This window comes from Lichenostomus cassidix, chromosome 1Aa (genome assembly GCF_008360975.1).
Source record: "Lichenostomus cassidix isolate B80296 chromosome 1Aa, HeHo_3.0, whole genome shotgun sequence".
NCBI classification, from domain to species: domain Eukaryota; kingdom Metazoa; phylum Chordata; class Aves; order Passeriformes; family Meliphagidae; genus Lichenostomus; species Lichenostomus cassidix.
In genome coordinates, this window is record NC_139480.1 from 51,621,287 (window position 1) to 51,648,603 (window position 27,317).

The following is a 27,317-nucleotide window of genomic DNA, read 5'->3' on the forward strand; positions in this document are numbered from 1 at the left end:
TGAAATCTCTCTTCTACAATCCACCCCAAGACAAATCAGGCTACGCTCTGTTGTGCTAGTAAGCTTTATTGTTTGCTGTGTTGATACAATCAGTTATCCAGGATTCTAATGGATAAGGCAGCGTACAGAGAAAACGAGGCTTGCATTGGGAAGTTCCTTCATCATAAAGCTTCAGATTAAGCAACTGAGCTTCTTGGCAACATTCACTGTGTGCACTTCCGAGCGCGGCATTCGCACAGCGAGGCGGAGGGGATGGAGTGCTGCACCATGGTGCCGTTGGGACAGCGCAGGGGGATCGTCACCATGGTGGTCTGAGTGGCTGTACAGCAGCTGCACAGGTCTTCCCACTGCCCTGTCTGAGCGGAGAACCTGGTGTTGCTTCTGCACTTGCCCTAAGTGGAAGAAAAAGAGCTGAAGTTTGAACAGAGCCTCATGGCACTCAGAATTCTGATGCTTTCCTTCAAAATATCCATGGGTGACTTTGCCCAACTTCCATGCTCTGCTGTAAAACTCCAGAGTGTGGGATGTTCTTATGAGCATAAGCAGAGCAAAGGAGAGGTGAGGAAACTGGTCACACACACACAAAAGCCCAGAATTTAAAATCTCATAGGGGATGTCCAGGGCTATGGGGTTGGCTTCTGACATGAGGTTAACATACATTCAGAAAGCACTTTAGCCCAAATGCTGCAAGCCACACATCCATGGTTGTCCTACTGGTGCCATTTTCCATCCTTCTGCTTGTCTGGCCATTTTACTAATTTAGAACAAGCTGTCAGTGCCTGTAGCTGTAAGCTTTCATGATGTCAAAACAAGTGGCTCCACATTCCACTCTGTCAGAGTCCATTTCCTCTGGGGGCCCTGAGCTCTTTTTTCCCCATCTAATTCAATTAAAAGATCCTATCATTATCAGGAAGGACTTAATGTACTTAAATTTACTTAAATTAATTTTTTATATTAAAAAAGTAAATAAATTAAATTTACTTAAATTAAATAAATTAAATGTACTTAATACTATTTATTCCCAATATAAAATCTGGACTTCTGCAGGAGAAACTTTGATACTCATGGCTAAGGACCATTTACTTGTAGACAGGACAAGAGGTCAAAAATTATTAGTTATGCCATAATTTGGATTGCACACGAGAGTTGATTAAAATCCTTGTATGGGGCTTGGTTATCTTGGAAAGAGCAGAGATGAGAACACCCAGAAGGGAAGCTGTGCTCCTGTTTTAAAAGGAAGTTGCCCTATAAGGTGTAAGCAGTGATCGAAATTAAACTTTTAACCTGATTACAGAAGACACAAGACATGTAGAACACAACATGTTCAAGAGTGCCAAGGCTAATGGAGGAGTCAGAGCTTATAGAGCACACAAGTCAAATCTTGGCACTCAGGTTTAAAGGTCTTATAAAGTGTCATTTCTCTAAATACCCATTTAACATTACCCTAATCAAGCCAGAGCTGTGGTGCTTAACTACAGACTCAGAGCTCAAAATCAGCTTCATGAATGTGAAGATAAATATTCCTCTTTTTTGTGCAGAAAGTCCTAACAGAGCTACTTCACAGTCATTAATTTCTGATGGAAGCAAAGGAGAGTGGGATAAGCAATGCCTTTGTGTCTAACATACATGCCTTTTTTCATGCTGGCTTGACTAGGGAAAATTCAACATCACCAATTAGTTTAGGAAATAAGTGCCAATGAGGTTAACCCCAAATCAATCAATGAGGACAGAAACAGATGCTCCACTTACTGCAGTGAAACCATGGTAGACAAAGATGTTTTCTTTTGGAAAGAGAAAGGGGAGGTCTTGGGGCAGGGGGGCTTGGTTTTGTTATTTACCTCACAATGAGAAATGGGAACCTCCTTTTCAGCCACACATCCATTGATATTCCCATACTGCAGTCTGGTACTTACTGGATGACATTCCACCTCCACACCTACCAAGTGAAAAAAAAGAAAAAGTGTTCGACACTGCTGACATCTGCTTTTTGTAACTCACTTCCCTTTAATCTTGAAATTGCTGTTAGTTAAATGTTATTCCTGGTAAGATTCCTAGCTGGCTATATTTCCTTGAGTGACTAGTTCACACTACAGCCCTAAAATTCCACTAGACAGGAAGATTTCCCTCACATTTTTTTTTCAATTGACTGCTTCGTTTTAAAGTCCCCTTGGCCATCTACCACCAGCCCCTTCCCTGCTGGCTTCTAGACAGCTCTCCTTTTAAGGACAGTTCAATGGTAAAGCAGGAAAAAGAAGACACCCATGGGAACCTCAACACCCTGACCAGACAAACAGAGCACCCTGACATGGCTAATCCTGGGGCTGGCACAGGAGGGAGATCCCATTGTTTTGGGATGATATCTTTTGAGGTGAGTCAGTGGGAGCAGCTCTCCACATCACCTCACATGCAGAGGTGAGTTACTGCCTTCTGCACTCTGGGGGACTCCTTAGACCCATTTTCCAATACTACTTGCTCAGTGTTAGGTAAATTCTCCCTGTTTTGTTGGGAGTTTTCCATCTTATCAGACATCCACACAAGCGGCAGTAGGTATGGATTTGTTCTATCTGGGAGGTACAAGCTCAGGGAATTGGCTGATCCCTGTTTGTGAATTAGGATGGATTGCTATGATCTCTTAACTCTGGTAACCAACAGGAAACCTGCTCTCTCACTTCCAAAAGGAACCTCATCATTAATCTGCTCAAACATAGACTAATCCAGAATATTTTCTCCTGAACTTCTGGGTGCTTTGGTCTGCATCTAAGGATTTCTGAAAGAGCCAATGCTTTTCCAAGTGGGTATTTTGTTCCCAGAGAACAGCAGCTCTGTGCAGTGTTACTATAGTGTTATGTCTCTGTGAAAAGACAGGCTCCTCCTTGTACCCATTCCTAGCTAACCAGTAGGATTTCTGTACTGAACAGAATACTGGACTGGTTTTTAGGTACTACTCAACAGCATTTCAGAGAGTTGAAGGAATTCAGCAGGCCAACTGCACAATTAAGTACATACACAAAGTGGAGAGAAAGGTGTCCATCCTCCCACCAGCAAACACAGCTTTCCATCAGAATGTTGGTACCAAATTGACCCTGTGCCTTGCTAAGGCTTTACATTTCATTAAAAAAAAAAAATGCAGCTGGTTTCTGGCTCCAGGGCTGGAAACGCCCTTTATCTTTTAATGATTTCATCATTAATTTTTAAAAATTGTCCACCTGAAAGGACAGCTGTGTCCACACAATTGAAAAGCACAAACAAAATAATTGTCATCAGCCTCAACACAGCTTCACCCCCTTTTTGATCCTGATTTATCAACTTGTTCTCTAGTTACCTTATCTCTGCTATTTACTTTTTTTGTAGACTGTGTGACTCCTCTGCAAAGGCAAGTGCTAGTAACTTAACAAGACACATAAAACTGAGATCAGAGAGAAGAGGTGAGAAGCAGACATGCAACTTCTTTGTTCACGGGGAAAATGAGGAATATCCTGACTCAATTATTAAGTCCTGTGGCTAATACCACAAAACTCTTATGAGAAAATAAGAGCTGCTCACTTATGTGCTCCTACAAACTGAAAAGCTGGAACAATATCCTCAGACACACTAAAAAACTCCAGTTGTGAAGGAATAACAGAGAAAGGGAAACTGGCTCCTGAACCAACCTTTGCCCAGAGACAGGCAGGACTCTACTGAGCCAAAGGCATCATCCTGGGCTTGAGGGAACAAGTTCTTTGCCCAGTTCTTCACGACACTGAGACATTTGAAAGACAGATTCTCTCAAGGCCTTGGAAGATAATGTAATCTGTATCCATGAGAAACTGAGATATATCCAGGCAAAATCAATGGCAATAAAGATTTGAAGGTCCATACAATATGGGAGTCTTTAGGCATGCAATACTTCACTTAGATCAATTTGCTCTTGCTGCTGCAAGGAGGTATCACTTTTAAATGACTAACTGTTAAATAAATCTATGCATTGATCTGTGCTCATTTGGAAATAGTTTCTCCTCAATTACAGTGATTGGCATTCACAGTTAGTAGAGCCTGCCCACCACCCTGTCTTTTCAATCTCAAAATCTGTTTTTGTTAGTAAGTAATTTTGAGTATTCCTTACTTGTAACCTGGTAGATTAAAACTCCCTTAACCAAATTACCTGTTTGATCCATTTGATGACAGTCTCTCAATAGCTTTCTGACTTCTATTTCTCAAGCCAGAGCTCAGTGATTATACAACAGGCAAAGGCTGCAAACTCTATAGGAGTTACCATCCTTCATCAGGGGTATTATTGCAGCAGTTCCTGTGCCAGTAGAGTGATGGGCAGCTATGCTGGCCATCTTTTATTTATTATCACATGCATAACAAAAATAACAAAATTAAAAGGCCTAACTGAACACAGACAACATGTTGATATTCTGACCTTAAAGGAGAATTTCAATCCTTTGTTATCTTTTTTTTTCATTTTTAATGAGCTACTGTTCTCTTATTTTTTTTTACTTACAGACGAGAAAACTGAGAGGTTATGTGCTCACAAAAACATCAGAGATTCATTTTAGAAATAAGAACCCAACCCTGCAGTCCCTTCCTTATGTAAGCAAATCCTCTCTACTCTCACAGCCTGACATTTGGATTATTCACACAATGATGCATGAAATCAAGAGTTGCAGGACTGACCCTTAAATTGACAAATTTAAGAAGCAGTCAGGCTGTTCCATAGGAATACGTTTCCCCTACCATTTTTAGTTATTATATTATCAAAACCATTATTGCCACCAGGGTTTGGCTTTTTTGATTAATTAATTTTAAGTTGATTGATTATTCATGAAGAGTTTTCCTCACATATTCAGTCGTATCAGGTTATGTGACTTGTCAAGCTGCCTGTGCAGGACTGTTCCTGTTATCACCAGCTGAACAATAAAATACAACATTCATAATTAACATCTGCATAAAATGTGGGGAGTATTTATTTCTTTCTAAGCACTCGGAAATACTGTCAAAACACGTGTTCTAGATGACAAAACATGACAGCAGCATCCCAGTCAGAGGGTGGGCTTTTTGATGGTTTATTATAACCACATTGCTAAGCTCTGTTTCATTAAACTGAATATTATGGAAAATGTAGGTACTTACACACTCTGCAATTTCCATACAAGATTTCTGGACTGTTTACTTACATGTGTCACAGCAAGTGTTGCCAAGTTTTGCAATTCGGCCCTAAAATGATAGAAAAAGGAAAACCCAAATTTTGGCACAAGTGATACACTTTTGTCATGCTGAAAGAAGATGTGTAAAGCAGGGTACAAGGCAAAAAAAACCCACAAAACCAAAACCCAACTGCATTTCTGTATTGTACCAAATTATAAATCTACATTAGCAATCTTTATCCATTTTAAGGTTTTGAACTTGTGATTCTATTTGCTGGTAGCTAATCAAAAGTAATTGACTTATCAGCAAGTTCAACACCTGAAAATATTGCTCTTACCTTCTATTAGGAGCTTGCTAAAATAAAGACATTAAATGCAAATAAATTCCTGGAAACTAGAAGGACAAATTTAGTAGCATCCAAGTCTCATATCTGTTTATGAAATGTCACAACTGTCAAGTAAGTTTTAACAGCCAATAATCTTTCTTTCTTGTTTCATTGTTACCATGCAGAAAATAATTCTCAGAAATATATGTATGGTGCAAATTATTGAAAATCCATAATGAAAGGAAAAATGTGAAATGTTAATACTGCAGGGTGATGCTGCAGTTGCACTAAACCCCTGAGCTTACATGTCAAAGTTTGGAGGCTTTTTTAATTAAAAACCCTAAAATTTTGATCTGCAACTAGATGAAAAGCACTAATTTTATAGCTGAAATAGTCCTGTTTGGGGAGATTGGGAAAGAATAAATGCAGTTTGAGAAATTACAGTTTAAAAGTAAACTTTCTCGCTAATTATCCATGAAGACCATTTGAATATGGTAATAACCCCAAGCCTGAAATATAGTGCAGCATTTTTTTCCTAAGTCTTTGTTTATATAAGAAAACTATGTCTTATAATTCCCAAAGTGAGAAACGCCCTATAGAAGCTTTAATTTAACAAATAACATAACAAATCCTCCATTTGTTCCACGTGTAGGAGGAGACAGGTTTGGCCACAAGCTTTATATGAGTTTCCTGCTTCCTGTCATGCCCAAGAAGATGGGAACAGGTGGATTTCGACACCTGTAAGATGCATAAAACCTGGCAGATGAGCAAAAGCAGGACCCCACGTGCTCCATTCCCTCCTCACACTGCTCCTCAGTGCCTAGTGAACCTCAAATCACAAGAAAGAAGGGTGGATACTTTGTGCAGGGTTTTTATCCTGCTAAACAACTGCAGTTGGGAAGTTTGATTTTCCTACAGCATTGTGAAAATTCTTTTCCCTAACCTCACGTAAGGGTAGAGAAAAGATGTCTTAACATTTCATATGCACATTTCTCAGTTTGTGTCATTATCCACAGAGTTTTGCTCTGGATCCCAAACTGAAAGCATTGTTAGAAGCACCACTTTCAAATGTTTGAAACTTCAAATATTCAACTTAGTAACAGAATTATTGTCAGCAGTCAGTACCGGCCCAGATAAAGCCAGAATAGATTTTAAAACAGAGAAAACTTAGATCTTTCTGAATTTCAGAAGAAGTTAAAATTTAGTTTATCCAAGGTGTTGTGGGAAACCTTAACCCTCTCCCTCCACAAAAGGTGCCATAAACATGACAGAGTTCATAAAGAAACCTGGAAACAGGACCTCTTTCACTACTTACTCCTTCAGCCAAGCATCTTCTGGCATCAAAGGGAGGACAGCCAGTGATTCTCCTTTCCCAGATAAATTCCCCTCTCTCATTTACTCTGCAGGAATGACTGTCACAGCCATCTTGAAGGGATGTATTTGCCTGGAAAGATTGAATGGCTGTTAGCTTTACACAGAAACAGCAGGAAGTTTTCAGGATATTCTTTTGCTGGTGTCTCAGTTAATGTACCATGGTGGTGGCATTTATAAAGCATGGAAATCTTTAGTAACCAGCATTGTTTATCAACAAAGTCATCATCTTCTGTTTAATTCCATGGCCATATTGATTACAGCTCTGCCCAGACTGCCAAAAAGCACTGACAATACCATGCTACCTAATCAAAAGGGAGGAAAAATGCACTTCCCTGGGGTTCAACAGAAGTCAATGATACACTTAAACTTACTCATAAATAAAAGAAAGAGTGCTTAAAACTTACCTGAAGATATTGAACCCTTCCATCTCTCAGCCTGATGCTACATGAAGTTGGCACACATTTTCCACAGCAAGAGCCAGGGATTTCCTGCCTTCTGTAATTCTGGAAGGTAAAGGACATTTTTCTGGGTTTATTTGGTTGTAAGCACGCATCCTATATATTTTAAGAAGTTTTTGTAGTGGTTTTTTAAAATAAGATTCAGTGGACAAAAGGATAGCTAGCAAAATGCTTCTCAGTAAAGCCAATGAATTCTACACAGTGCAATGTGGAAAACTAGTTGGAAATGCCTGAACTGGAGGGAAAAGGGCAAGATACCCACTAAGCAGTGGGCAGGGAAAGGAGAGAACAAAGCTAAGATGGAAAATTTGGAGTATGGGATACAAGAGAGTAAAACATCATAAGAGAAGGTATAATAAAAGGGAAAATGAGAGAAAAAAAAGGGGAAAAATGGAGCTCCACTAACAGCACTGGAAGATAAAACAGTGGCAGGAAAAGGAGCATAGGAGAATGAGCAACACTAGATGGAGCGGAAGAAAGGTATAGAGTGGATAATGGAAAGGAAAAAACCAAACCAAACAGAAAGGAACTGAGCTAACACATAAAGTGTCCCACAGTAATGTCCCCAGCTGCTCCAGATAACCAACAGCTGCCTACGATGAGCTGAACATTGTTAAGAAAACAAACACTTTCTGGTTGACTGAAGGTATGCATGTTATCCATATGTTTTTTATAGAAAGAATTTGGGGAGCAGGGGGTTACTGTTGAATCATTGTGAGAAAACGTAGTTTATTGTTATTTAGGTGAACTTGACCTACTAGCAAAAATACAAGCACCTAAAGCAGGTCGTAAAATGACCCAAAAAATGATCCTCCTGAGCAGAATATGCTGCTGTTGGCTGCACTTCAATTACCACTGCTTTTACTTTCACAGCTTCAGCATCCAGGAGAAAGCAGGTGCTCCTGAGAGAATTTGTACTCTTAACCCATTTGTGCTCTTAACATTTATCCATTAACAAGGAATTGCTTTTAATCTGGGTGTAGCACGAAGTCAAAGGCTTTGAGACAGGAAAGATCCTGTGAAGTGTGTGAATCCCACTGGCCTTAGGGGGATGAAGACATTCTGTATCTTATTTGGCTCTTTTTTTCCCCTCAAGCTCAACAAACTCATTACAAAGGCTAGGATGGGATATATATTCCTAGACCTGCAACTTCCCTTGGGTAGCTGCACATCTCCCAAACACAAGTTCACAGTCCTTAATAAGCCCAACTGGAAATGGCCCTTTCTTAAGGGTTTTCTGTTTAGTCTGTACTTTTGGGTCAGGTGGGGGAAAAGGAGCTGTTTGGGAATTGTGTGGGTGGTGAAAGAAGCTGGAGAGGAATGTTTCCCCATTTTTTTTCCCCCATGTACTATATTGATTCCTCTACATTTAATTTCTACAGACGGCTTCTTGCACCAAACAGCAAGAATGGATGTTCGTGTATTTTTGTGTGGGAATATACATATGCACACACATCTCTGGCCACAAATTCAATCTGGTGTATCTGTCTGGGTTTTTTCATGGATCTGCCAGGTTATATTCTGTGGAACTGAGAAAGATGCTCAGCACAGAGCTGGGCCATTTATTTGCCCTATTTTCAGAAGCCTATGTCTATAGTCAAACCTTACACGAGGGGTGACATTAGAGCCTAGAACCACAGAAAGCATTCCAGATTGTCCTTTATGTCACACCAGCAAATAAAAGGGGTCGAGGCCAGTTTGATGGCCCAGTGGACAAGTGGAACACTTGTGAATTATCTAAGCTGCGTTATCCACATGAAACTGGCAGGCTTTGCATTGTCCTAACCACTGACCTGTCCCTGGACATCATTTGGAAGTCTCAATATAATTTTTCTAGTCACAACAGGCCAGCTGGGACACTGTTGACAATTCAAGAAAAAGAGTTGCAGGAAATAATTTGAGCGTGCAGTCCTGCTCTATTTTTTTGTTGGTAGAGATGACTCTCCACAGAAACTTAACTACATTTCCAGTCTTTTCCAGTTCTATTTCAGGATGGGAGATTGGAGTCATCCAAAACTGTGCCCCTCTCTTCTCTAGGGACCCTGTCAATGTGTGGCTCTCCTGGACATCAGCCAGGAATCCCACATGATCATGTCAGAGATGCAGATTTTGGGTACCGCGGCTTGCACAGGTCTTGGGTTTGGTTGGGCTCATTGGGCTCCATCCATTTTCCAGGGAAAGGATGAAGAAGAGGAAGAGGCATTTAAGCCTTTTTCTGTGGTACTTAGCTGCTGCTCTGTGCTCTTTGGATATGGGGAGATCCAACCAACCAGCCTCTGCAACTCACTTAGGCCTCCTTCTGCTCAAGGTATTGGTGCTGAGAGAGGAAACTACACAGCTGAGCAGAGCTAATCAGGCAATCCTGCCACACCTTGGTCAGTGGAGTGAAAATGGGAGCTATATCCCTCTAGGCTTTTTCAGCCAGTCATTCCTTGCAGGTGATAGCAGCAAAGGCATAAAAAAACCAGTGGAACTGATGGGGATAATTACCTCAAATTACCCACAGCATGGGTATTTCCCAGCATGGGCTGGGAACCAAACAAACACTACTGAGCCCAGTTTTTAGACAGTTTGGAAGAGTCATGGGAAAGGCCTGAAGCATGGAGATCTGGCTGAGCTGCCAGTCCCTGGAAGGACAAATAACACTGTAGGGAAGAGGCCACAGCAGTTCTTGTTGCAAATGATTTGCCAAACCCCATATTGCCCCAAGGGTAAGCAGTCTAAAATTAACAATAAAATGTGCTGAGCGCCACGTGAAGTTATCTTTGCTACACTGAGGATTTAGATCAGATTTGGTACATATCATCTAATTTGGGGAAACAACACAGAACCAAGACTTCTCAGAAGAACCTGAAGAAAGGCCAAAGGCCCCGGAGTTGTACCAAATGTAAGCTGGCGTTTAGAGTGAAAAACACAACCCTCAGCAGACATATTCCTGAGCAGAACCCCCAGACTGCTCGCACTCACCGCTGGGCAGAGCTGGCAGCTCAGTTTGGTGCATCTCAGGGTGTATTTCCGAGGCGCTGACTGGAAGCACTCGCACGTCGTGCACTGATCCACCATCAGGCGCCTCCCATGCTGAAACATCAGTTTGTCAGTGAGCTACCATCTCGCCAGAAAAACTCAAACACAGCACTGCAGCTTCAATCTCTTTCATTGTACTGTAATTCTTTGCTAGAGAAACAAACCCATGCTCCCAGTTTCCAGAGACCCCAGTTTTTTGTATCTGTAATTCCAGGACAAGCAGCATGGCTGGAGGCTTGTCCAGAAGGCCTTTTAGAAGTCCTTAATCTAAGAAATGGCATTGGCATTTCTTTATTGCTTACAAATCTAGCAATCAAGAAAGGGATCCTAGAAAGTCCTGAGGAAGATTTTTTTTTTTTTAATGGCTGCCTGGCTATGTGGCTGCCTACAGTTCATTTTTTGAGTGCAATGAATTGGTTTGGCAACAAGTTTTTATTCTTGAGCCCTCACAACCCACAGATTATGGGCAGAAATTGCTTATAATGTATTGTTCTTGTAACAATACTGCTTGGAATCTCTAAAGGCCTAAAAGCTTAAATTTGAGAAAAGACAAATAAAATTTTAAAAAAACAGAATTATTGATTGAAGAACTCTGCTTGCCCATATTTATAAGCAAATCAGTGGCTGAACACAATTCAAATGGCCTGAGCTCTTCCCCAGCACCTTCTTTGCTGGATCCTATCACCTTTTCAAAGCAAGCAAAAATTACATGTAAAATGCAGAGCAAAAAAGCCAAACCATTAAGTGGGAAGCACTGATGGATGCTTGATGACATGGCTTTAGCTCTAACAAACTGACAAACTTATGCCTGTGGACTATGAAAAAAAAAAAATCCAAACCACAAGAAATAGATGGAGAACAATTGTCTCTGCCACACCACTAGAATATAAAGACACTTGAGTAAATTTGCCTTTAAATAAATGAAAAAGGAAGACACACATTGACTAAGCAGGAATGAGTAGGTTAAAGTTAGGTTAAATGACTAAAGAGAACCTGTTTCCCTGGGGGATGCTGAGAATATTTGGAGCTCTTTGAGACCAGAGGTGCTGCCAGAATATGGATTTAGGGAAACAATGGACAATTGACAGAACTCTCCAAAGATAAATTCGGCATAAATGAGATCAGATGCTTAACTCCCATCATCCCCACTGTCATGGGCTGGGTTAAACATGTCTTAATCTATCCATTAAATACGCAGTTGAGAAAAAATTTCCTCACAGGGCATATCAGCAGGGATCTTGAAAGGGAAAAGAGGTCAAACAGGGAGGAAGCTCAGCTTTCCTGTTCCTGCTAATAGCCAAGGAGGGATACCTCTCCTTCCACACAGGTGGAGCAAAGTCTGCATCCTTGCTTTAATCTGCCTTATCCTCTAAGCAGAATATGGGAAGGTTTTGCTTCCCCAAAGTGGGCAAGGATCACTTGGGAGATTAACCCTCGCAGAGAGCTTCCTGTGTGTTTGGTAGTCTGCAAACCATTACAGAATGCAGATTACCACAGTTTCTAAGCACTCTTTTCAATCATCCCTCAAGGCAAAGAAACATTGCTGTCCCCATTTGGCAGAGATACTCATTGTCATATGGGAAGACCATGGCAGGGTCAGGACATACACATGCTGAGCCCCCTGGCACTGCTTTTACTCCAAGGTCTCACTTGTGGAGATTCTGTCTGGAAGAAAAGCTGCCCTGTATTCTGTGTGTGTATTCTGACAAGTGTGTGTCCTTCCAAAGCTCATTCATATGTTTAAATATCTTGCCATCTCAGTGAGTAAAAGGAATTTGTATCTTACCCCAATAACTGTGCCATTCAAAAAACAACCATTCAGGGGTGCTGAAAAAGAGCAAAGTATTCCATTTAGCACTACCATTGTAATGACAGTTCCAAGGTTTAATCAATCATACCTATGCCTTTTTTGACTTATTACAATTCCAGCTTGAAGAAATTTGTATCCAGTTTTACTGTAAAGAGGCGTAACTGAGTACCTTTATATTATACCTTGAAAGGCAAATATTTGTCAGAGCTATACTTGATGCCTCATAAAAATATCTCTGTCTGAGCTATTTTTAAACAAATACATTGCAGAACATAAACTTTTCCCTCCAGTTCAAGGGTTCTGTACTCAATGTCTAAATTACACAGGAGCACTTCGAAGTGCTTCCAAAACTCACACTTTTAAAATTGCCGAGAAACAGAAAACCACCCCACTAAAGGATTCTGTTCGTTGCACCCCAAAACTTACCACATCTGCAGGAAGGACAGCAGTCTATCACTTGGTCACAGCGCAGCTCAGTTCCCTCTGGACAGTCAGGCACATCCATTTGGGAGCAAGAAACATTCTTTTGCTGCACAAAAACCTCGTTGTTCACCCGGACACACTCGTTGACAATGCAGCGGTTCCAGGGGGATCGCCACTCCGTGCCAACCTGAGGGGAAATTGTGAGAGGATTAAACATAGGCAGCAGCATTTGTGCCCCTGGAGAGAGGGAAGACCACCCCAGGCAGATGCTGGATTGGCAAAAGCACATTTACTGTATCAGAAACAGTGTCACTCAACAGCTCTGCACAAACCCTTACCATGACAATCAGCTTATAGAGCACACTGAGTTTGTAGAGAATAAGAATTAATATTTTCCACCATCCTTCCGGTGGAAAATAAAGCAACAGGTCAAATAACATGTGAGGAAGGGAAAGAACTCCTAAATGGAGCTCAATCTGCATTTGTCCCCTGCACTGCACTGTAGCTGAGCAGCCCCTCTTTCTGCCAGAACCTGCTGCAAATCAGCTCTGTTAAGCCCAGAGAAGGTTTTGGCAACAAGCTCTAGACCTGAAACACTTGCAAATATAGAAAAGACCAGATCCTGTTGACAGTTCACTTATTATAATCACCCCCAGGTCAGACAAAGTGGGAATGTCAAGTGCTCTTTATGGGAAGAGGCATCACCTCAGGCCAGGAGGAAGGTGCTGCCACAGTTCAGTGCTGGGAGGAGCTTGTCACTGCCTTGCAGCTTTATTCCTTCACTGTTACCACTCTGAATGCACTTCAAGAACAGTGAAACTGAAGATCAGATCCCCAACTGCAGTCAATTCAAGCATTTTTGCTCAGAAAGTTAGGGAAACACCTTCCTCTAGTGGGTTAAATACTTGGTTCTTCACTAGTGACAGAAGAGTTGCAAAAGGACATAGCAAGAAAGAGACTGCAAAATATAACTATGACTCTGTTTGCACAAAAAATCAGTGAGAGACAGTGGGACATTAAAATAGGCCCTCTGAAGGCTTGTTTGATGAAGAAGAAATCCACGTTACGAAATGCCCTTGTTAAAACCAGGAAAAAGGCAGATTGCAAAATGACACTTGAACAAGCTTTTTCTTTAAGACAGGAGCAGATTGCCTCTGTAAAAGAAGCAATGAGAAAGTTAATATTAAATATGTGATTGTGACTAGTAGATAAAGACTCATGCACGTTACAAAGAATGACACTGAGGGAAGAAATATGGAGAGAAGGCCCATTATTTTAAATACAATTAATTTACTGTTCTTTCAGGCTACCATGGCTGAAATTATTAATTTTACACAAAATACCTGACCCAGAAAAGGATGGGGAGGATTCAGATGTCAGAATTGACTGGGTAGGTCATGGGCCACCCAAAACATTGTCTCTCAGTGCTGCTTTCTGTGTAGAAGAGATAGCTGACATCATCTCCTTCCATGGAACACAAACTAATTCCAGGGGGCTTTTGCTAGGAGGGGAAGTGTCCATCCCACTGGCACCTCACCTCATGCAAAGGAGGATCCTCATCACCCCGAGACCAAAACTGCTGCTCCTCACAGGCAGTTTTCTGGCATTTTCCACAGCACTCCCCTTCTGGCACAACATACTTGTAGCCCTGGAGGAGAAAAGAAAAGCCTTGACTGATCCAAGAATAGGAGACAAAGGAGAACATTGATCTCAGCGTTTTCTTTCAGGATCAATGTTTGATGTTAGCAACATTTTATGAAAAGGAGAGCTGGAAAAAGAATGTGTGTAATTATGAGGGGTTTTCCATTAAAAAAAATCTCTTTTAATATATAATAGAATTTTACAGAGGCAAATTAAAGGCAACAATTGCTCTTGGGGCATCTTGGAGGTTATTCAGCACTCACAACTGAGCACATCCAGACATCTGTTTAAGCAGAGGGAGGAGGTAGGTTGCTCAGAGGTGTAATCCAGGGGCCAGTCTTGACTAATCATTTCATCTTTTCACAGAATCATTTAGGTTAGAAAAACCCTTTAAGATCATCAGGTTGAACCATTAACTCTGCACTGCCAAGTCCAACACAGTTTAAGCCAACAGTTTACATACAGAAGGCATTTTAAAAAAATTCTGCAAATTAAGATAACAAAATGAAACTACTATGCAACACTAGAGATAATGTATCTTATCAAAGTCTAACACTTAACTATGGAAAATGAAATAAGCAGCACGAAAATTGAACAGCAGATCCTCTGATAGTAAAAAAAAAAAATCTTAAAAATCCAGCAAAATAGGCCAAAAAAACACCCCCAACCCACAGAAACAACAGGAATCCAAATTCTCACTTTTAATACATATTAATCTCCTGAAGCAAGCAGCCAAAAACTGAAACACTGGAATATCTAAGTGCAAGAAAGCAAAGAGCTTTAATCTAATTCAAAAAAAACACATTCTATACGTAATAGCTAGGCAGTCTCCAAGGGGCAAAACATAACTCTGATCTCAAAACAGAGTTGAAGAAAACATGTTCTGTCACACAAAACATTGTTCATGTGAAAAATGACAGTAAAAATAAGTATAACCTTATTTTGGTCAAACTGAATTACTGAGGGATTCCCAATTGCTCCTTCCCTTCATGAATTGCCTCTGATTTGCCAAATGAAGCACATTAGCAAACCTTGATAATGAATGGACTTTAATATGGAAGTATATTTCATATAATGTCATAAAATGTGATGCCAGACCTTGATCCAGCTTTGTGCTGTTAAGCATTTGGTTTTATTTCACTTTTATCTGCTCAATACAGGTCTGAAGCATCTGAACTATCAGATGCAACTTTTTGTGTGGCAAACTTAAGAGAAGCAAAAATCAACAAGCTGTTTCTGCCCAGAAAAAAAGCAAAACTCAAGATGCAGGACCCAAATTTCCCTAAGCTGGTTTGAACAGAGACATCCCAAGTGCAAAGATGTGTTTCAGAGCAGACTCCAGGGAATCAGGAATCCTGACACCTGAATCAGGAATCAGGAAAGGAAAAAAAATCTGAGCTATCCAGGTAGCCCAACAGTTACAGTTTTGGTTGTACAACTTTGGTAATCAAAGGAGCAGAAGAAATGACAAATTCCCAAAAAAAAATACTGCCATTGTTTCCACCAAGTCTTTTTATAAGTTTTTAACTAGTTTTTTGACATTGATGCTGCAATGTCAAGAAACTGTAGCTCTGCATTAATGATATTTTATTGGAATAACAAATTATTAATAAATTATTGCAATGAGCTGAAACACAGCCAGAACTTTAGATCTAACATTTCATAAAAACTGCCATAATGGAGACAAGTCTTTTCTACACATGGAAACTGAAGGGATTCTCTTACAACAGTTGAAAACTCCCACATTTATATTTTTTACTGCACTTGGCATCCTCAGACCTTCGCACCAAAATCTGAACTTGCTTTGGGCAGAGCTGAGCAACAGGCAGATCTGAAATGGGAACTTCAGAAAGTGAACTTGAGCAACAGCAGACATCTGCAATTGAACTTCAGACATCATGAGCACTTATTGTGCAAGTGGTGTAAATGACAGGCACTTCAGGATGCAGTCTGTCTTTTATAAAATGCAAAATAAATTTGTCACTGATTTTCTTGGCAGTGGGATGCGATCCTAAAGCAATAACCCTAAAAGAAAGTCAATAATGCTCAGACTAATGCTCTTAGAATCTGTTCCCAAGATAATTCATTGCTGCAACCCTGATTTTTCTATTTTTCTCTGGTTTCTCTCTAAACACAAGGGATCGCTGCAGGTCCCCACCAGGGCTCTGCTGGTTATTACACTGGTTTAAATGTGACTCACCCGAGAGCAGAACGTGTCACATTCTTTGTCATGACACTCCATCATCCGAAGTCCTGTAACATCATCCCTCACACCAGTGCAAGAGCATTCCCTGCATCCATCTTCCCAGGTTGTCCCAACAGGATAGACTATGTTGTTGTGCACACACACCTATTAAATGCAATAATTAATATGTAAAAGAGCACACTGCTGCTGTCAGGGCACACTGCTGGCTCCAAAAGGCTGCATTTTAAGGTGTGAAACCAACAATCAATTGTATGGAATATTTTGAACCCCTTAGAAATACTACAGGACTCAAGATTGTGGCCATTCTGTTGAGGAAAGGAAAAATAAGGGCAAGCAAAGCTACTGTTTTATACAGAATAAATTGGAGAGTTTTATCTGCAGTAGGTGGAGTTGCCCAGGATCTGACTCTGTTTCCCTCTAAGTATAACATGACACAATAATTAGGGATAATAAACACTGAGTCCAGTGGAAGGAGCCTTGCAGGTAAAACTTCATCCAGCAAAAACATCTGATCTGAAGAGATCCTACCTGGAGCTAAAAGCTTTCATCCTCTTGTATCCTTAGGGCATCACAGCTACCCCAAAAGCAGAGTCATCTCTTATATTGAACTTTCTATTAGTAAATTTTACAGCTTGGTATTAAAGAGAAAATGCCATTTATTTTTACAGATAGAGCAAGGAAGTCCCAGAGACATAAAATTAATTATACAAGGTCATGAACTACTTAGAAACAGACAATAAAAGGTAGATCCCTGAGCTGCAAGACAATCTAACCCTGTGTTAAAGTTTAATGCAAAATTTACATTGCCCCGCAATGTCGCCTCTATCTTAAGATAAAGTTGCCTCTAAAGCAACTTTATCTTAAGGGTTGGCATGATATAACAACTTAATAAAAGGTTGGCAAAATAAGAAAAATATACCCTAGTGAGGCCTGAGCAGAGTCAGTTATTAATTTGGCAAAAACTGGAAAGTGGCAATATCATTCTTATACAATACAACACCTTCTCAGGCAGAGACAAAGGTAGTCAATGAGCACCAGGAATTTTAGGTCTAAAGTGTACCAAATATGTCAGTAAATTTAGTATGGGATTGGAAGAATATGTAGTAACTGTAGTGGATTTAAAGTATGCACATCTGTTATCTGAAAACAAAAATCACCTCAAATTCTTGAGGTCTGAGTGACCTTTAAGTTTCAAATGGTTTTTTTGTTTATATAATCTCAAAGTTACCAACAATGGACTGGTTATGTCAGAATAAATGACTGTAATAAAAGCACGAATAAATAGTGTGTTCCTTTCAGGCACTTGTAAATGAAAAATGCCCTGGCATCCTTTTCCAGCAGTCTCATGGGGGTTTATCCAGATCTAGCTGTCTGCCTGCTTGCTCTGGTGCTGCCACTCCACATGGAACAGACACTCCCATCCACAGAACAGACATTTCCCTTCCCTTACCCGGTCTGGAACGCAGGTGGTGGATACACAGCCACAGTCATTGGTGAGGGACTGGGAGAGGTAGCCCAGAGGGCAGCTCACTGTGGAGTTCCTGCAGCTGCAGGTGCACTCGTATTTATCACAGCACTCGGTCTGGACAACAGTCAGCATCCGGTGTGACGGGCAGGAAGGCCTTGGGATGGAGCTGCACATTTCCCTGTTGCAGGCTGGCAGGAAAAGGTGGAAACCATGTCAAGCTCGTGGATTTTCAGAGTGCTGCCAGTGAACAGGACAGTCCTCTGGCAGCAAGGCATTAATTGCTACCTAAAACCATTATAAATCTACTTAAAGACTGAGAAGTAATGCAGATATAAAAGGCTCAGGTTCAGGAACTCAGAAAAGTTCTTTTCCTGCCAAAAAAATTCTTGTCTCATGCACAAACCAGAAGATTTATAAAATAAACATAAGGGTCAGGGAACACACATTCAAGAGTAAAGTGTTTCTCTTGTCCTTAATTTGAAATGTACTCAAAGTGCCAACAATACACTTCTGCCAAGTCTGGGAAATCATTACACATCCATTGGCGCCAAAATTAAACCTTTCAGGGGGGAAAACAATGCCTAAAGGAAGTTGTCAGTGCTGCTCAAATGCAGTGATCCAGTGTCACTCCCTGCTAGGAAAAACGATCTTACCACATGTGTAATTGGGTCTGCATTCTCCAGGGTTGGTCAGGGCAAGCTGCTGGCCAAACTCACACACAGGGGCAGGAGGCAAATCACAGGAAACCAGGTCACACACTGAAAACAGAAATTCAGAGTGGTTAAAACCACACCCAGCTAGCCCTCAAGAAAAGGCACACACATGTACATCCCCATTAAAATCACACTCATTTGCTGTCTTAAAATATGAAGTACATTAGAGTTCAACAGGTCAGAGATCATTTTCAAAATAGCTTAGGGAAGAGTTCAAGTTCGTGTTATGGGGATTAAGGTTCTAATGTTATATTTAATGGGCAAATATAGACCATGCAGGAATAGATATTTGAAAAAAAAAATTCTACTGTCATTTAGACAAAAACAAATTGCTCCATTCCCTTCCTCATCTATTACAGAAAAAGGGACAAAGTTGGAAGTGAATGGAGATTCATATCCTTAGGAGCTGTTTGGTTTTCCACTTGGGTGATTGCGCAATCATTCAGTGGTATCAAAAAAGCAGCACTGAATTAAATAATAAAAACAAAAAGACATTGCATACCTTAGGAATATCTGGCAAAAGTACAGACCAAGAAGATTCCAAGAGTTTGAGAACTTACCACACTCGTACTCGGGGCAGCACTGGCCAGGGCTCCTGCGCAGACGAACGACTTCACACGGACCACACTGCACAGCTGGAGAAAACAGCCATAAAACAAGTCTGGATAAGAACTAGGAAAGCAGGCACCAAAACATCAGTTCAAGTCCCATCACAGAGCTAAATGGATTTACGTTTGAGAGTCGGGCAGGGTCGGGCCGTGCAGTTTATTTTCTTGTTATCAAGGCACGTGCAGATCTGGCAGGGCTCGTTGTCAGGAATCCATGTTTCCATGTGCTGCATGAGAAAACCCCAACAGATTGTTAGAAAGAAATCAGTGTTCTGGTCAGTGGTATGTTAGGGATGGGAGCGGCTGAGAGTGAGTAACATTAACCTGGAACATCAGAAGATTTATAAAGATTTCTCTGTGAAGGGTTAGTTGGTTGCTCTGTTAACAGTAAGAAACTAAGGAGACACAATTCTGAAATGACTGTAGTGTGTCAATTTAGCAAAAGATGTAAAGAATGCACGAATGGGATGAGGAATTACTATTGTTTTAAGCATGAAAAATGCTCAGATATAATGGCAATTGCCAGCTATTGTGAGTAAAAGTGGACTGGTGCAGCTACATACCATGATTGCATGGTCCACGGTAATAAGAGAAACAGCATTATTTTGGGAAATACAATGAAGTGTCTGCTTTCCCAAATTATGAGGACTTCAACACAGAGAAATAAATAGTGCATATTTTTATATTAAGAATATTTGGAGTGTCATCACTTGACTCTCCAGTGGACTGAAGACTGGAAAAGCACTATAGCAACTCTAGAACTGAAACCATCACTGTGGTGACTACCTGGGGGTAATGAGTACATTCAGAAACCACCAGTAAAGGGAATAATTTTTCAGTCACTGCTCCTTCCCATGAGAGAGGAAATCATTGATGTTAAAGCTGTAGTTACCCATGTGAATAGGCAGGTAAGAGTGGAAAGATTATGAGACATTTTACTTTTCACAACCAACCCAGGTTCTGGTGAGAACATGTAGAGTAGGTAAGGATGCCACCAAGAAAAAGCAAAAAAAAGCTCTCATATGGAAAACTGTGGAGCATGGCTCATAACTAACAGTCTGCTGAGCCCTTTAGAGATAAGAAGGGGGAAAAGGACAAATCTAAGCATACTGCACCTATACTCAGAGATAGTTACATGTTTTAGGCCACTCTATGTGAGTGTTGGGACTGAGAACCCCATAAGCCCAAACACAACCTAGGGTGGAAAAGAACAGAGGAAGGAACAGCAGAGGAAAAGAAAGGGGTTAAGGAACTCCTGACACAAGTGCCTGTTGTATTGCTCACAAAGCCAATCCTGCAATGATGGAGGGGCAAAACAGTTGTGTGAGTCCTCTCCTGTCCTCCATCTCCCCAAAAATCTCATTAAGAATCCAAAGCCCATAAAATACTGTAATTGAAATCCTTTCTCCTTCAAATCCTGTAATAAAAATATGGATTGAAGAGGACTGGCTGATGTAGGTGCAAACTCCAAAGGCTGAGTAGGTGGGGGTGCTTAAATTGTCATTACTAGCAAAAGTCTGCTGAATGGAGATGTTCATTTTGGTAAATATTCACTTATAGCATCGCTCCTCCTCTCTTTCCTCTAGACTTCCCTCCACATGGAATTGTCATGCCTGTCCAGATCTGTACAGTCCCAGCTGTGAACTTTATATCCAATCCCAGCCAATTTCACACCAGGGGAGCTACACAGGGCTGACAGCCAGCAGGTTATGAGGAAGTGAGCTAGAAAATAAAGTATCCAAAGGGAAAACAGATTAACTTGCAAAGGTGTGAACTCCAAGCACTGCCAGAGGTGAGCTGCTGTGTGTGTAGTTACCTGATGGTGTGTGCCATCCTCACTGACACACTGAGTGCAGACTTCTTCACTGACACAGCTGTCACCAAAAATCACCTTTCCCACTGGGCAGAAGCAGCCTTCCGTGGGATAATCCTTGCAGACACTGACTTTGGTATTATTCTCACAGCTCTTCACGCAGGCATTGTGGCAGTGATCATATGTCAGATATGGGGCACATTTCATTGCTGAGCAAGACAGAAAAAAAACACCACCTTTATCTAAAGAGATCTAAAGAAATGCAGACCAATCTTTCCACTCAAGCTTTCTGTAGAATCCTTTCAATTTCAGGAAGCCAACATCCAATGAATGGATTTGGTCCCTTGAAGCAGAAATCAGCAAACCACATTTTCAGGCTACGTGAATCAGCAGCAACATGACTTACCCAAATAATGATAAAATGGTTTAGATGAGTGTTCACTTGTCTAATTTTGTTTCCAACACTGGGCCAGAGACCTAACAATTTAGAACCTTATGTGTATGGTAACAATGCGTGGTCAAGAGACAGCCAGGACAGACTAAAGCATTGGAGAAAGTTTGGGGGTTGTTTGTTTGGTTTGTTGGTGGTGCTGGTTTTTGGGTTTGTTTGGTTTTTTGGGGTTTTTTTGGTGTTTTGGTTTTTGGTGGTTTTTTTGTTTGGGATTTTTTTTTTTTTTGGGTGGTTGTTGCTCTTTTGTTGTTGTTGGGGGTTTGGGGTTTTGTTTTTTTGTTTTAACTTAATAGGCTGCAGTGTTCCCCTACATCTAAAGAAAGCTAACACACCAAACATTTAGGTACTTCAAAACTGGACCTGCTGTATTTCTGCATCTTTTTAACTGAATTGCCTTATTAACAGAATTAACTGAATCAAGGGAAGTCGCATAACCCTGTAAACCAACATTTTTACTGACATGTTCACAAACCTGAGGATATTGTCTCTAAAAGCAAACACAAAATTAAGGCTACAGCTATTCAAAAAACCTATGGACACAGCTTCCATACTGTATATTCCCTTAAGACTATTTTTCTCTATGGCTTCAATCAGAAAAAGTGTTTCTATTTCCCAGTCTGTGACTGCTGTGAGGTTTATAAAACTTTCTTTCAGTCCCCTGACAAAAACACTGAAAGAAAACCCGAGCTCTCAAACAAACATTCATCAACTGACCTGTCTACACACACCCTCCTTAGCAGCCAGCGGAGACAGAAAATAAAAGTCTTTACCATTAACCCTTTCCATGTTAAAGCCAATTATTTCATAGAATCTCAGAATGGTTTGGGTTGGAAGAGACCCTAAAGACCACCTTGCTCCAACTCCTGCCATGGCAGGGACACCTTCTACTGTCCCAGGTTGCTCCAAACCCCATCCAACCTGGCCTTGGACACTTCCAGGAATGGGGCAGCCACAGCTCCTCTGGGCAACCTGTGCCAAGACCTCACCACCCTCACAGCAAAGATTTTCTTCCCAATATCCAATCTAACCCTGCTGTCTGTCAGTGTGAAGCCATTGCCCCTTGTCCTGTCACTCCAGGCCCTTGTCAAGAGTCTCTCTCCATCTCTCCTGCAGGCTCCCTTCAGCCACTGCAAGGCCACAGTGAGGTCACCCCAAAGCCTTCTCTTTTCCTGGCTGAATATATCTGAACTCCAGAGAGTATATTCACCCACACAGGAAGGGCAATTAGGAAGAACTTGTACTGCTTGGAATGTCCCAATAAGGCATGACAAAACCCAGAATAAAATTCTACAAGAATGACAGGGATTCAGTGGATTGGGAGGAGCAAAGCCATGTAATCCAGAGCTGTGCCACTGTTATAAAACATGTAGTGGTAGAGTGATTAAGCTGTACTGCCTATTTAGTCATTAAAGTAACTTGGATAAGTAAAATGCTGGCAATTTTATTTTTGGCAGTTGCACACAGGTACCTGCTAGAAGAAAAAAGATGATGATGATGTTATTGGGACACTTAAGGCTATTATGCAATTAGCGTTAAAATGAGCAATGCTTTGTCTATCCTTGTACAGGCTATGTAACCAGATAGGAATTTGAAAACTGCAGGGAGTTATTGAGGTAATCTGCTGACATCCAGCTTTGGACATTGCAATTTGCAAGGTCTGACTGAGGCACTGAATTTGGAAAATGGCTGGCAATATTCTCCCTCTGCTTTCTAGGACTATATTCCAAACAGACTACATTCAACAACCTATGATCCTGGGAAGATATTTCAAACATTAACTGGAAGCTCAGGCCAAATTCATACTGACATTCTTGCCTTCCTATCCCTTCATTCCCTTAGTCTGAGTTTAAAACCTGAAAAAACTATTTGTTTTTCACCTTTTTGTTAATATAATGCCTTTAGGATGCTGGTTCTCCAGTTCTGAAATAAAAAGTATCCAGGGAAAGAAAGCAAAGTAACAAGAAACAACTCAACTAGAGGGGCAGGAGGTGAATAAACCAAACCTGGGTCATCAAGACATTCTATGAGAAGGGAGCTGGGAAAGAAAATGCCTACACACAATCTAAGGCACTTGACTAAACCAGACACACTGAGGGAATATCTGAATGTTTGCAACCATCACAGCAGAAAGGTTAACAGGAGAGGATGTAGAATAAGCCACCTAAAGAATTATTTATTTGTATTTAATGATACCTTGCATTTTTGGCAGATCTTTAGGTAGGCCTCCTAATAGGACTTTCAGGAGAAACAGGAACAAAAAAAAAAAAAAAAAAAAAAAAAAAACCAGGAAGAGCAAGCAGAGAGCAGACTTTGGCACTGGCATGGGTGTCTTGCTTGCCTTGGTTGGGTTCTGGGTAAAGTGCAAGACTCACATCCTGTTACACTGCTTTCCCACAGCACAAACTTTTCACCTCCAAAATACAAGCAAAACCCAGGCAGAAGGCGAACCAGCTTTGCAAAGCAAATTACAGCTTGTTCAGTCAGCCTAGCTGACATGTCCTGGCAAGAAATGGCACCAGAGAGAGATGCCTTTTTCCCATTTTAGCAGAAACTTAAAACCACACTTGCTCTTCCACCACATTCTCAAAAGTTTTGGCTTTGATGGAAATGGGAGGAATTTGTGAAACTGTTACAAAGAAAAGTCTTATTTTGTGCCAGGTGTGACAGTGACAGGCTGGGAAGTAGTTCCACTACTCCTAAGTATGAGTTTCTCTGTCCACCTCAGACCCTCCAGAGTCTGTATCAAAGCAATATCTGCTGCTAAACCAGCCTGTCAGACTCTCAGGGCAAACCTGGCCCCACAGTGGTTCAGTGGCTGCAGAGTCAGATGCTGTCACACAGCTGTGGATACCTGTTCACAGCACTTCCATTTCCCTATGGCCTGGAATTTTACCAGCCAGCAGTTTACCAAGAAACACTTCTTCCCATAACATTCAACTCAGTGGATGACAAGCCAGTTATGAGACCTGCAATTTGACTCTTACAAAAAACTTGATCTGGAACTTCTGCCCTAGTACACAGCATTCAAAAAATCAATACAACACTGACGAGATGCCACAAGGCAGGGGAATTTCTACATCAGTTTTAGCACAGAGTGAAACTCTTACGGCAAAGCTCAGGCATTCTCCAGTCCACGCAGATGCCGTACTCCCTGCAGATGTGAGTGTAGGAAGTGATCATCTCACAGGCTTCCTCCTCGTAGCAGCTGCTCTCCATGCAGGCCTCGTAGAACATGTTGGGGGAGATGATGCTGTGGCACTCTGCAAACTGCTGTGACAGCAGGAGGAGGCAGTGGCTGGGCACGCGCTCGGAGCACCTGTCCTCCCGGCGGCTCTCGCACACCCTGCCCGGCTCGGCCACTGCCCAGTCCTGGATGAACAGAGCGCTGTCAGCAGTGACTGAGCCATTGCGCAGCGTCAGGTCATTGGCGTGGTTCTGGTCACATAGCCCTGCCAGGGTCAGCAAGGGAAAGAAAAGCTCTGAATAACCAGCAGTAAAATAAACTGAGAAAAAAAGCAGGGATGGGATGGATGGTGCTCATTGGGGTGGCTCAAAGAATTCAGGATATTCCTTAGAGCTGTTGTCAATAAAGGCATGAACACCCTGCGTTTTGTTTTGTGTTTTCTTACTGAAGGAGTTGCAGGTTATGGCACAGAGGTACAGTCTCTGGATAGATTACACCACTGAGGGTACCATGGGATTAATTCTCCCAGGTAGCAGTTCACCTCTCCAATTTTTCACCTTCACTGCAGGCATATTTCTCACATTTGTATTTGTAAGAATCTAAAATTGAGTCCTCATCCAAAAAAAGCACAAATCTCCTTGAAAAGATAACCTGAAGCAAGAAAAAACAGAGAGCTGTCTCTCCTGTCTTTTCTAAGATATTACTGGGCATCAGTGAGCTGTTGCATGGGTGGTCAGAGTAGAAAAACCTACACAGATTTGCAATGTTTCCCCAACAATGTGGCACCAGTTCACCCAGAGAGTTTACAGATTTGGAGATAGACAAATGGCAATAAAATAAATAGAAGTTCAAGCCCAAGTAGGGAGCTGTTAAAACTACTGACTTTCAAACTTACCACAAAGCCCTTTTGTTCCTGAAGAAAAGCTCTTGGAATTAAGTTTAAGAATAAATTCATTGTTTCTTGGAGTAAATGTGAGATTATGTCCAAGAAGGGAGAACTTGATTTCATGCATTATTTCTCCATAGGCAGTGATTTCAAACAAGCTGCTAGAATAGGGCATATGAACCCTTTCACCATTAACAGCCACCTGTTTAAACAAAAAAAAAGGCAAGGTCATCACATCAGCTCTAGCAAGCAGTTAAAAATCAATATTTAGAGTTGAACAGTATTTTGACTCAACAAATACCTGAAGATCCAACTGAATCTGGACACAAAATTTTTCCAGCTAAAGCTTTCTATTGAGTCTAAAAACATACCAAATTGCTTGACCTGCATTCTGCAAATTATATGAACAACTCTTTCAACATTTTCCTACAGAAGTGCACTCCTTTAGCATCACATATTTACAGACTAATAACCTCATGCTGTGATGTTGGAATGCTGCCTCAGTGGAAGTCAAGGCTGTCCATCCCCATGCAGAACTTGGTTCAGGTGTTTTGGTCAAGTCTTATTTTGCTACATGAGTCAGAAGAGGTCATTTTGGCAGGTTAGCCAACTCCTGTATGTCTGAGCACCCAGAGGCTGAACACTGGGTTGAGTTTGAATATCCTCTGCCTGTAAAACAGATGTAAAGCATACCAAGCTGCCCTTTCTTCTAAAGCTGGGGTCCAATTGCCCACAAGGTGAGAATCAACTCCCTAGACCTGCAGCTGGCCAGGCAGGCACAGCTCCGTGAGGAGCAGAGCACACTCCCATCAACCAAAGAAAATCATAGAGTAAAGGAGCTCTGCCAAAAGAGGAGAATCAGAGTGCAGTATGTTCTGTCTGGTAGAATTGCCAGGGAGACACTGAGGAATCCCATGTTCTTGACACACCAGCACAGCAGGGAGAACAAGAGAGAAACATGTCTGGCTCTTTATGTGAACTGTGATTGTAATCATGAAATGGAGAAGAGACATTAAAAAGAGGCTGAAACTGGATAAAGAGAACAAATTTGTCTCCATAAGCTGAATTCTCCAGCATGAGCAGACAGTGCACAGATGAATTCATGGTGTTTGCTTACTGCCATGTTACTGAAGAGCTGCACTGCCACACCACGATGCTTCACTTCAATGGAGTCCATGCAGTTCATCCTGGGGTTTGCTCTGCACGACCCTTCATGGAGCAGGACTTCAACATCATGGTGCAAGTCTTGGAACAAGGTGTAGGAGCAATTGCCAGTCAGCTTAAAGTTCAGCCCATCAAAAGTGACAATATGTTGAGATGAACTTCCTATACAGACACCTAGAAAGGAACAATAACACAGAAAGCCAGGTAGGCATTTGCTTTTGCTTAAATATTATTTCTTCATAACTATAGTGGGCATGGGGAACCAATTAATTGGGAAAGAGGGGAAGGTAATGAATTGCAAATGCTGCAGCAAATCATTGACAATAAACTTTGGTAAATACTTCATCACATGTGGAGGGTTTTTGAAATGTCTTTGTCTGGGAGCAAGAAATATTGTAGAAGATTTGGATAAACCTGTAGAAAATCCCTTTGCCTGGAACTTATTCGCATTGAATATGATTTAGTAATAGATTTTATGTTAAAATAAAACAGGGAAAATCCCTTTCCTATTTGCAGAAAGACTGTAACACACTGTTCAACCTTTGCCTTGCATCAGACCCTGTACAATGTTACATTTGATTCCAAATAACAGTTTCACATTTATCAAACGCATCTCAAGTTGATGCCCAGGGACTTTGT

At 41.3% G+C, this 27,317-nt stretch overlaps 1 protein-coding gene across 1 annotated transcript in view; it reads right to left on the reverse strand.

The window, feature by feature from the left end:
• Positions 1-48: 48 nt before the first annotated feature.
• The window catches only part of VWF (von Willebrand factor), a 108,074-nt gene continuing 80,805 nt past the window's right edge, over positions 49-27,317 (reverse strand). The window contains exons 35-52 of the mRNA XM_085048938.1: positions 26,632-26,852; positions 25,524-25,716; positions 24,552-24,893; positions 20,997-21,202; positions 19,305-19,407; positions 19,133-19,207; positions 18,513-18,617; positions 17,842-18,047; positions 16,386-16,535; positions 14,082-14,192; positions 12,548-12,731; positions 12,098-12,138; positions 10,255-10,365; positions 7,234-7,332; positions 6,771-6,899; positions 5,160-5,199; positions 1,839-1,936; positions 49-392 (exon numbers count right to left, since the gene is read on the reverse strand). Of these exons, the coding sequence (XP_084905064.1) occupies positions 204-392; positions 1,839-1,936; positions 5,160-5,199; positions 6,771-6,899; positions 7,234-7,332; positions 10,255-10,365; positions 12,098-12,138; positions 12,548-12,731; positions 14,082-14,192; positions 16,386-16,535; positions 17,842-18,047; positions 18,513-18,617; positions 19,133-19,207; positions 19,305-19,407; positions 20,997-21,202; positions 24,552-24,893; positions 25,524-25,716; positions 26,632-26,852 (2,603 nt within the window). The 3' untranslated portion in view covers positions 49-203. The remainder of the gene's footprint in view (positions 393-1,838; positions 1,937-5,159; positions 5,200-6,770; positions 6,900-7,233; positions 7,333-10,254; positions 10,366-12,097; positions 12,139-12,547; positions 12,732-14,081; positions 14,193-16,385; positions 16,536-17,841; positions 18,048-18,512; positions 18,618-19,132; positions 19,208-19,304; positions 19,408-20,996; positions 21,203-24,551; positions 24,894-25,523; positions 25,717-26,631; positions 26,853-27,317) is intronic.